At 55.0% G+C, this 11,609-nt stretch overlaps 1 protein-coding gene across 1 annotated transcript in view; it reads right to left on the reverse strand.

The window, feature by feature from the left end:
- IGDCC3 (immunoglobulin superfamily DCC subclass member 3) overlaps window positions 1-11,609 on the reverse strand; it is an 88,505-nt gene that overhangs the window by 75,255 nt on the left and 1,641 nt on the right. The window contains exon 2 of the mRNA XM_080551444.1: window positions 4,134-4,439. Coding sequence (XP_080407570.1) covers window positions 4,134-4,439 — 306 coding nt within the window. The remainder of the gene's footprint in view (window positions 1-4,133; window positions 4,440-11,609) is intronic.

An 11,609-nucleotide genomic window follows, 5' to 3' on the forward strand; every position in this document is an offset into this window, starting at 1 on the left:
TGGGAAGATCTCGGCTGCTTTAAAATCCCCGCGATTCCCAACCTCCTCCCCTCGCCGGGCAGCTTAGCGAGGGAAAACAACTTGCAGGCATGCATATTCAGCAGACCTGCCCCCTTTTTATATTTTGCAAATGGCCTCGAGACCCTTGGCCCGGGGGTCACGGTGGTTGGTGTGTTTGCAGGGAGAGCCCCGGGACGGGGGCCGCGGGACGATGGCAGAGCTGAGCCCCTGTCCTGGGGGAGGCCGGGGATGGCCAGGCGATGTGCTGGGGGGGAACGGGATTTGGGGCAGGATGCAGAAGGGGAAGGGAGTAAGGGAGCAGTGACAGGCACGGGGAACGTGTGGTGTCGAGCACGGCTACAGAGCAGTGCCCTGCGGCAAGACACGAGAAGGAAAGTGCCTTTTTTGCCAGCCCCGACCTCTCCAGCTTCACTCTCGCATCCCACAGTATTTCAGGTACCGGCAGGCCCGTGTCGCCAAGCTTCGTGAAATATCCCTGGATCTAAGCTGCACGATTGACTTACCTTCCTTTTTGTTTTTTGTTTTTTTTTTTTAATAGCTCCAGATCAAACGGTGACAATCGCTGCTCTCAGGCCGGATGCGTGCGGAGCCTGATCCAATACCCGGTTTGATGGTGATTTCCAATTAGTGGTAACTGCTCGTTATTGAGTGATAGAATCAATGGGTCCTACTCCACCGGCCGGGCTGTGATTTATGATGACGGGGAGCCGGCTCCGTCAAATTACAGCATTGGCAGAAAGGGCTGGAAATGCCAGGAGACAGCGGGATCGGAGTGGAGGAAGGCTGAGTTAAGCAAAAGGTGGCGATGAGAAGAAACGTGGCTGCGTTTTGGGGAGCCCCTCTTCCAAAGGGGTGGACTCCAGTGCTTACTGCTCGGGGGTGTCTTCACCCCCAGACAGCAAAGGCAGGCACTGGCTGCTGGCACAGACACAGCCAGCACTCCCTGCCGCCTGAGAACACGCTGTCTACCAAACCGATTTAAATTAAGACAGCCCGGAGTCGTGAGGAATCATGAAACTGCCATCAGGGAAAGGTCTGTGTTCAGTAACCTGGTCGGATCACAAAAACACGCTGCGTTCCACCGCCTGCTGACAGCACACCAGGGCCTGAAAAGGCGCAGGAACAGCGACCGAAAAAGTTCCAGGCAGCACGTCAGGCAGAGGATGGAAGCGCCAAGGGCCTCTGCTCGACTCGGTCGTGCACACGCTGCTTGCACACATGTACTTGTTCTAAAGGAGGTTACAGTACAAAAATATCATCAAGGTGTTTAGCACATGGCCTGCCAATCCACAAAACAGCCAAGATGTACTTTCCTCTGCTGAGAATCTTTGATTACCAATGACAAAATACAGATATTTCCAAAGAATTGCGGTTAAGAAAATTCCACAAGCCAATTTCTAGCAGGAGGATTTTAAGAAGTGCCCGCTCCATGGGGAAACTGAGGCAGGAAAGCAACAAGACTCACCTAAGGCAGCAGAGGAAGCTGGGGTGGACAACACAGGCTGTCCCGTTCCCCACCTTTACATACATCTCACCTACTGCTATGGCAAAACTGCACATTTTTGCAGCTCCACAGTCTCCGGATTGTGCCAAACCTGTGGCTTCCTTGCAAAGCCGGGCTAATCTGCCCGCCCCGCGCACCCACGGCGAGCCCAGCGGGGCCGCACGCGCGGCGGCTGAGCGCGGCATCTTCTTCCAGTTAAATTCTGCTCCGCGCCCAGCGTCCAAGTAAATTTGAAATGTAAAAAAAAATATGATATCCAACCTACATTTCCTGAATGCAAATATGTACATTCCTCCGAGCCAAGCAGATTATATTCCAGGCAAAAACCCGAAGCCAGCGGCTGTAACGGTGATACGAGACCAACGGCACGCCTTTGAAGACAGCGAAAAGTGCAGCGGGGCTCTCGAGGGGCTCCACTCCGTCAGATCCCTTTTATTCCGCGGTAGCACGGCCTTGATCAACTTTCAGGATTTCTGTTTGCGACAGGTTTTTATTTCTCCTCTGCTTTTGTGTTCAGATGTCAGGCTCGGGGAGAAGAAGAGCTCGGCACCGGGATGAGCTTTTACCCACCAGCAGTATTTACTCTGCTCCGCAAAGGTCTGCTCAGCACTCGGGTTTTTGCTTCCAGGTAGCCAGCACCCACGGCTTCAACGCGATGGTCCCCTCGTCTCTAAAACAGGGATAATTACCTTCCCCACCTTGTTCGACTCCCTGATCTGGAGCTGGGGTAAGGAAAATCGCTATGACTTGCGTACAACGAGCCCAAGACACGGGGGCTCAAGGGTACAACTGTGGTTTGGTTTTGGGAGATCTCACCTTTGCTTGCACACGCCAGAGCCGTGCGTTACCCCTGCCCACAACATCCCCTGTTCCAGTCCCGCTGCCAGCAGGTGCACGTGGCGTTGGGGCCAGGTGCCTGTGTTTGGTGCTGGCCTCCCCCAGCCCTTTCCTTAGGGCTGGCAACAAACCAAGCCTGAAGCCAGCACGGGCTCCAGAGCGTTTTCAACGCAATCCCTTTCTCAATTCGATTCACAGGAAGCTACAAAAGGAAAGGCTATCCAGGGCCACACAGCACATCCCATACATATTGATGCAGGAGCCGAGGTAGCAGTGTTTATCGACAGTCCGCTATCCCAAAGGTAACTCCTCCGGCTCTCCTGTCTCCTGTTCACAGGTCCCAGAAGCCTGGCATTGTGCTCGTGCGTCAGCCAGCTCCCGGCTCACCAACGCCAGAGCCGTTCACCAGAAGCGCTCCGAGGTTTAGCACCGCAAGACGGACACGTTTCAGATCCAGCTGCTAATCTGGCACGGCCCCAAAGCCCTTGGCTCCTGGACAATGTCATTTCTTACCCTACTGAAAAGCTAGGTTTGCAGATGGCCACTTCACGCGCTCGGGAATTGTTGTACACAAGGGCTGAAGTGTTCCCTTGGTGGGCTGCCAGCGGGCCCAGCGCTGCGGGGAGCGGGATGCTGCGCTCCAAAGGCCCCCCCAGGCTGGGGACTGCAGCCGGGGGACCCTGGGTCTGGCCCCAAACCCTGCTGTAGGCTTTGCACCGAAAAAGCACGGCGTGGTTAGCAGACACAATGGAAGTGGTGTAAGTGGCTTGCACACAGAGAAGGGTGGCAGCCGCCTCTCAGACAAGTCGGGGAACACTTCAGTAAAACTTAATTTAACAAACCAGCGTTTGGCCAGGTCTCGGGGCCATATTGAACACCCACATCCCCGCTGAATATAAATCAAGCCCAGCAGCAACTTCTGGTGCGATGCAAAAAGGGCTGGTGGCAGCCCCTCCGCAGCCTGCAGACAGGCTGTGGGCAAAGCCAGCCACCACCACAGCAGGGACAGAAGCCACCACGTCACAGCTCCTCAGCTCTGCCATCAACCCCAGGACAAACTTAACCCAGAAACCAGAGCTGGCACAGGGAAACCATCATCAGACGACCCAAATGGGCCAAGTGCTCCGGCTGCGGCAGCATTTCCAGGTGCAAGGGGCTAAGCCGGGCTCTGCGCAGGGCTGGAGTCGCAGCGAGCCCTGTAATTCTTCCTCCCCCACCTTTAAATTTCATTCCCTCGCTGACATTTTCATCTCTCTCCTCCTCCAGGCTCCCCCAGCAGACAATCTGTCTGGTGTTGTTAGCCTTGCCCCCAAAGGCACTGCCACACTGGGTAGTAAATAAGACCTTGCTGCCTCCACACTGCCTGTCTTAAATAACAAAAGGAAAGAAACCATGACCTTCAGAAGGTCTCTGCTGAAGGTTTAGGATGTGCTGCCTGCCAAGCAGAGCCCGACCGTGCCGCAGAGCCGATGGGCTCCCAAAACTACCGCAGGAGAGACGCGGACCATGGACTATTTCACTCCATGACTTTACCGTAACTCACCCCTCCGAGACAGATTTACTGCTAGAAGCTGGCTTTTGGTTTTCTCCCCCCGAGAAGGCTGATTAGCTCTTCTTTCACAGCTGGACAACCGCAGAGATTAGATGCCAGATCCCCACACCGGCTCCCTGCTCTTCTTTCTCTTCCCTTCTTTAAGCCTCCCTCCCCGAGCACGTAGCGCCGTAGAAGAGCTGCCCCAGGAGGTGCAGCCGGGACAAAACCCGTACTTACTGGCTGCCTGGATCTTGGCTTTCCGGCTCACCACCAGCCCGTAGTGGTTCTGCGCCATGCAGTCGTACTCGCCTTCGTCCGAGGACCCGTCCCCGCGGACCCTCTGGAAGCGGGAGACGTAGAGCGAGCCGTTGGCCAACATGAAGGCGTTCTCGCTGTCCACGATCATCGCGCCGTTCTTCCGCCACGTGATGGTGATGGGCTGGATGCCCTCCACCTGGCAGTAGAGGATCAAGGGCTGCTCCTGCACCGCGATGTCATCGCTGGGCTCCACCACGAATGCCAGCTCGGAGGAACGGCCGAAATCTAAAAGGCAGGGAGGAGAGAGAAGGACGGAGTCAGCAACGCGTCCGCAAGACCAAGCGAGAGCCAACTGCTCAAGCAGCTAATGGGTGATGGGGAAAACATTTCAGAAAAACAAGGAACCCTTGGGAATGTTTTGCCTCCCAAGGCTTTGCCCTCGAAATCTCAGGGCATGGGAGTTATTGCGGAGTCTGTACCAACAACGGGCAAAGCCTCGCTTCCCATCACACAGAAACGTACTAATTTTCTTCTTTTGCCAACAAAATGCTTAAACACTGCGGCCTCTTATGCTTCACTTGGTCCAGCACACCTTTTTAGGGTATAATTTGCCATACAGGCATGATTAAGCACTACAGAGGACGACAGAAATGGAGCTATTATTTAAAGATTAGCCCAAAACACACGCTGACACAGAAGACAAAAAAGCGACCGAGGAACAGGAGTCATACAAACATCCGAAGGGTGTAAATGCAGGGATGGAGGTGATTTTTTTTAATCAACAAGAGCAACCGAGAGGAAATTCCAGGAGAGTACGAAAAGTAGGATTTCATGTGAATCCCTGGAAAGCCTCTAGCTGCTCTCCTGTGCTACAGCCACCAAGAGGAGGAGGCTTCCAGCAGTTGTGGCCTGCGGGGCAGCTTCTCCCTCTTCCACAGGATCCAGGGGATCAACTCCACGGCTGCTGGAGGAACTGGGGCACGCGTGGGCAAGGTCTTTGGGCAAGCATCAGCCATGGCACGGCCTTTGTAACGCGGGTCTCCGACCGACCCTGCCACTGACAGCATCCCGATGCGCTGGGGTAACGGGGGAGAGCGTTAATGCACGGTAGAAATAAAAGAGATGAGAGGAGACAGTTAGCCTAAAAGGAAAAAAAAAAAAAGCCAGTCTTTTTGGCTCTGCAAACCCGGTGAGATTTTTTCCCTTTCTTTCCGTAAACCCCCATCGCTTTCTACGGCAACTTAAATTGGATTACGGGGGATAAACACTGAGTGCAACCTGAGCCGAGGCAGATGGACGGAGCAGACAAAGAAGGCAGGGGTAGTGCTCGGCGGGTCAAAGGTACTGCTGTCAAGGTATGAGCGTGTGCAGGGAAGGGGCAAACCCTACTTAGCGACGGACACCTCCAGCACACGCTTTATTAACCCATTAAGCCTTAAAATGTCAGGCAAGCTCCAGCCATCTCGGTGATCCATTGCTCAGCGTGACTTCAGGTTGTTTTTTTTACAGGATAGCCCTGGGGTCCTCTCCGCAAGGTACGCTGCGGCCAGCACAAACCCGCCAATTACTTTTTTGGGGGGTAAAAATTAAGGAATTAGACGAATGCTCCGCATTTTTCTGCAAAGTGGCCGGAATCTCGACAGCACCTAACGTGCTAGGGCCCCATCCCCTGTTGGCAGGGTAAGGACCCTCACCTCCTGCCTCCCCGCGGAGCCCAGGGGGGCTTCTGACTTGATAAAATTGACCGGGATTTCAGGATTTAACCTAACAGGCAATCAGGAAAAATCCCTAATGAATTAAATGCCCCGTCTTTCCCCCGCTCCCCTGGACTCTTAGATAAAATAGCTTATTATTAGATGTACAATAAAAGGAAGAATCAACATAATTACATGCCCTTCCCACAATCGCTGTCATTATAATAACCGTCATTAGGGCCTGTGATTGGAGATAATCATGTTTACCTCCATAAACAGTCGGTCTGCATCCTAACTCCGGGCTGCTCGAGCAGCAGAAGCGACGCCGCTCGGAATTAGGAGCGGGGCCCTCAGACGTGCCCGGCACAGGCTTTCCACACCAACTCTGGGCCAAGTCTCTCTTCTTCCCAGACAGCTGGACGCTGAAAGACAAGGGGAGGAGCCCTTCAAAAGTCCCAAAGCCTTTCCCTGGCGCACTGCACACCCTAAAGCTGCCTAAGTTGTATCATTAAGCAGATAGATCCTAAACCGCCTTGAAAAACTCCGCTTTGGTCCTCGAGGGCCTCGGTGTCCTACTCTGCAAAGTTTACAGGGTGCAGCGTCCCGTTCCTGGAAGTTTTTCTCAAAAAAAGAGAAAAAGTGAGGCTCTAGGATGCTGCATCACCCAGCGCTACGCACCAGGAAGGGGAGGAATAAGAAACTGGCCCACAAACCTATGGTCTGTGCACAGCTGCTCTGGAAAAAGCTGGGTGCAAGGCACGGTAGGAATTGGGCACCTTACAGGTCCCTTGTCCCTTCCTAAACATCCCCCTGCAGCCCTTTGGCCGCACTGGGAAGCGCCACTGCCTGGGATTACCCACATCGAAAATGGTTTTCAGGGACTGGACCTCGAACAGAGACGCTGGGGTTTGGCCTCCCAAGACCGGCACCGTGGGGCTCCGGGTCCCCAGGGCGGACCCCAAATGCAGATCCCTGCCTCCGTGGGATGATGAGGGTCGAAGGGATGGGGACGCTGGCTGAGGATGGCCGAGGCAGGAGGTGAAGGCTGCTGGCACCACGAGGAGCGTGTGCTCCAGAAGGGCCAAGGGAGATCACGCAGAGCCAGGAGGTAACAGCGGAGACGGGGAGCCAGCTCCGTTAGCACAAATATCTGATTGCACTTAGCAGCGAGGCGCACGAACGATGAAATTGGAAGTAAATGACACTCGGAAGGCACATGGCAACAGTAAAAGTGCAATTAATTGCGAGGGAGAGGAAGCCACTGAGGCTGTGTGGCTGCGTACCCAAACCTGCCTCATCCCACCCGGCGTCCCGGGCACCTCCAGGAGGGCTCCAAGGCTCCCAGCGCCGCCCGCTCAGCACAGGGGTGCCAGGCAGGGACAGGATCAGCTCCTCTCAGGCTGCAGCAGGCAGCACACGAGGGAAAACTGCTTTACTTCTGCAGCAGGACGGAGGGAGGAAGCGTTATTAGCTGTGACATAAAGGCCACGAGAAAATTATTGGAATCCTCATCCTCCAAGTCTCCTTTGGAGAAACATTTACCATCTCCCTGAGCAATACAATATGAGGCTATACGTGCAAATATTTAACAAAAACTCCTTCCCCCTATTGATCAAGCAGACAGGCAGACTCAGAGAAACCAATTAGCACTTGTGCTTTTGAACCGAGAGATTTATTTAGCGCTGAGAGAAAGAACTTGGAATTAATGGGAAGCTTAAAAGACACTTTGAAGTACATTTAAAAAAAAAAAAAAAAGTTTAATTATTTTTGACTTGACACTGTGATTCATGTTCAAAGCTTCAAAAGAACTCGCTCATACCCTAGCATTGTCCTTTTCCATTCGGTTTTGGCTCCCCGTCCTGTTCTCCTGCAAGACAGAGCAGCTGACCTCGCTGCTCCCATCGCAAATAGCCCGAGCCAGACCTGGCCTCGTCCCCCTGCACCCCTCAGCCCCAGCGGCACGTGGTCCCCACGGGTGATGCCCAGGCCATTAAAACGAGACGCTGTGGGAGCAGCCAGGCCCTCGCTGCCCGTCCCAGCTCGGCGAGGAGACGCCAGCAGCCCCAGCTCCTCCCGCGTCGCTCCGACACCCACCCACAAGCAGCCTCTCGCGGCCAGAAGGGTCTTGCTTGCCCTCTCCTGATTTACCGCGTTTGTTCCCAGCGTAATGCCGCATAAATCAGCGGCGAGCCGCCGGCGAGCCTGGCCTTCACCGAGGTCCTGCTGCAATAAAAATCACAAGAAAGCGTCCCTGGGGCTCCCACGAGCCCAGAAGCGGGGTTTGGGCAGTGGGCAGCGGGTCGGTGTTAGGACAGAAAACGCGGGTGTGTGTTGGGACAGCCCAGCGGGAAATTACCCCTGGTTTTTGTTTTTTTTTGTTGGTGTTTTCTTTATAAACACTTCTGCAAATGCAAGGAGATGGAAGGAACAGCTATCTAGGCCTGCAAGATGCTCTCCAAACAGGTTTCAGGAGGAAGAAATTGGCAACCTAAAAATCCGGCTGGTGCTCCCTTAAATCTCCTCGAGGCTGACCCAGACCCTAAGGAGAAGGGCGCTGCACTGAGGGAAAGTGCAAATTGGCTCTTTAGGGCATCCAGAAAAATGTACGTTTAGAGAAGAGAAATAGGCTGTAACATGCCCACCGCCCTGCTGGCAGTAACGTTTACGAGCTCAGATTATTTCAGTCCCTTTCCTTTCGGACAGAGGTTACACGAAGTGCTTTGTCCATCAGGGCGCACAAACCACATCCACTCGTGAGGGGACTGCAGGAGGCTTTGGGAGGATAACCGACCTCTCGGCCGCCTGATGCCGAGGTTTTAGCAAACGCAGCCCGAAGAGGCAGAGAAACGGCCCCAAATAATTTTCAGATGTTTGAGACCAGACCGGGCAAATCCCAGGAGGTCGCTCGTTAAAATACGGCGCGGAAGCAGGAAGCGTTCCCAGCACAAAGACCCCTTTCCAGGACGAGCTCCGAGTCCTCGTGGGCTCCCCCGTCTCTGAAGCAAGCAGGGTGAAACCCGTCGGTGAGGCTGCAGAGGGCACAGACCCGTTTCCGAGCGAATTGCCCGCCGTAGCTCCGCGCACGGCGAGGCAGCCGGAGAGCAGGGCGGCAGCCCGAGCGTAGGACGCGTTGTTATTTGCGCTCCCCACGTGTTTCGCAGCCCTGACCGGATCACGGCCTCACCGCGGAGGGCATCAGCGCCACAAATCCGGAGCAGGAAAGCACCGCGTGCGCCAGGACAGGGCAAAGGCAGCGGCCGAGAAGGGAAGTGCTGTGCGCAGAGCTGGCTCCCCGCAGCCAAAAATCAGCAGCCCCATCGCATCGCCCCGGGAATTCGGCTTGAGTGCCGGGGGCAGGACTGGCCGGCGAGCAAGGGAAGGAAAGGCAAGGCCCTTCTGGAGGAAGAGAAGTTTCTGTGCGCGTTAAAACCTTTGAAACTCTCATCCAGGGGATTCCAAGGCTCCCAGCTCCCTCCCTTCGCTTGCCTTTCCCTCTGCCCCGCCACCTCCCGTCCTGCGACCTGGAAGTGCGGGTCCCTGCCAGCTCCAAAACCAGAGCCTTCCCCAGGAAGCTAGCTCCAAAACCAGAAGGAAAAACCTGCTAGCTCCAAAACCAGAGCCATCCCCTTTGCACTTCTCTCCTGTTTCGCACACGCTCGGGTTTCAGCAGCAAAGATCCTCGTGCGACAGCATCTTCGCACGCAGCCGCCACCCGCCGCAGCCCGCGCCCTCCCGACTCGCGGCGAGCTTCATCGCGTGCGCAAATAAAAAAAAAAAATAATAAAAAGGCAGCAAATCCTCGACTCTGCCCTGAAACTCTGGTTTTAAATTACCACCGCGGGAGCGGGGCCGGGTTGTTAAGGGACCGGGCTCCCCTCGAGCGGAGGGCGCGACGCAGCAGCGACATCTGATATAAGAGCGAGGCCAGACCGGTACGCTGCGCGCCTTCCTTGGTGCGCTCGCCTGCTTGCCTCTCTTTCCTCTTAAAGTGCAATTATTGACATGTTCGCCTCCTTAACCGTCCGTTTTATATGCTTGCCAACGACTCCTGAACATGTGTAAACAATTATTTTTATTTTCTTGCAAAAGCAAAATGTTGCATATTCTTTTGGATAAGCGGACTCGGGTAGCTTTTCATGAGCCCTGCTACGTAATTTATTAGTTTCTAAACTCTGTAAAACTAAAAGCTCCAGTAAAGTTCAAATAAGTTTGTGATTTCAAAGTAATTTTGAACGGACTGTTCCTGCCCGACGTTATTGATGTAGATGGGAATTCTTGATATGCAGAGGGGGGCTCCTGCGTTGTTTGGTTAGATCAAATAAAAGGACAATATCCGGGGGCAGAAGCCCAGGGGTGCAAAGCACGAAGAAATAAAGGCTGGGGGAAGGGGGCACGGAGGAAAGCATCTTCTGCCCCAGCCCCGTCGCAGGCTACGGAATGAAGGGTGTGCTCAGCTCCAGCACCGTGACACAACCCCGCAGGAGGAGGGAAGCCAAGGAAAGGAAAGTTCACGCAGGCAGAAGGGAAGGCAAGAGGCTCCCTTGTTTGCACGCATGCCGTGAGAGCGGTTTTGCAGCTCTCTGCCCGAAAGTTCTGCTGCTGAGCTGCTCCACGCTGGCCCGAGGCGGGCTGGTCGCACTGGGGTGCTCGGATAAAACCAGGCTGGAGCAGGAAAGAGGGGAGGGGGACCTGGGCTGCCGCTGGGACCGGGGACCCTCTGCCACCGCCAGCTCCTAAACAAGCACAGGGCTCGTGCCGTGCCAGCCCGGAGCCTGACAGGTCATGAGAAGAGGAGCAATGTGATTAGCTCAGGATTTTCCATTCCCCGTGCCGGGGGGTGGCAGGGAGGACGGGGAGGGGACCAGGCTGCCCCCTCTCCCTTTCTTTCGGGCGGCTTTTCAGTGCTCCCAGCGGGAAGCTTGGCGGCGGTGGCCCCAGCGGACGCGTGCGTGGCAGCGGCACGCTCGCACCCGCCGAGCCTCGCGCCCGGCACCGCTCCCCGAGCTCCTCCCGTCGAACCCCCCGAGAGAGGCAAAGCCCAAACACTGAATTTCATGCAGCGGCTTTGAGCTTTCCTGGGGAAGTGACACCAGATAACCTCTAGGTATATGAAGAAAACATAGGGGGTATTACACCGGTTTAGGAGATGGCAATCTTTTTTTTTTTTTTTTTTTTTTTGAATCTAGAAACAAGAACACAGAGCCACGCAGAGCAGGAATTAGTGAAAGCTTAGAGCTTCAATAATTTAGAAGTTAAGCCTACTTAAATATAAATGACGACGCTTAATTCCAAGGCTGTTACTGAGCAGAGCCGGGAGCCTCTGGTATTCCTATGCCTGCCTTTGAATGCCGGGCTCAGCAGTAACAGACAAAAAGCTGTCCACCACCCAGAACAAAGAGCTCCAGGAAATTAAAAGGAAAAAAAAAGAAAAGAAAAGAAAATAGTGTCTCGCTGCCGAGCCCCCTCCGGCACCCTGACCAGCTCCCACGCCTGCGCTTCAGGAGAGCCGCACGGGTGGGAGCCGAGCGCCGCGTCCCGAGGAGCAGGGCAGCGAGCATCCCGCATGGAAAGGGACAGCATCGGTCCCCAGAGAACAGGACCCGTCCCCAGAGCACAGGACCCGTCCCCGTACACCCCCTGCCCAGCCTTTCTGCTCCAACACCGACCGACCATCGGCGCGGGGGCTTCGTTAAATGCAGCAGAGCCCAGAGACGGCGTCACGCCGCTGCTAACCGCACCTACGGTGCAGAAACCCGCCAAG

This window comes from Anser brachyrhynchus, assembly GCF_964034855.1.
Source record: "Anser brachyrhynchus genome assembly, chromosome: 11".
NCBI classification, from domain to species: domain Eukaryota; kingdom Metazoa; phylum Chordata; class Aves; order Anseriformes; family Anatidae; genus Anser; species Anser brachyrhynchus.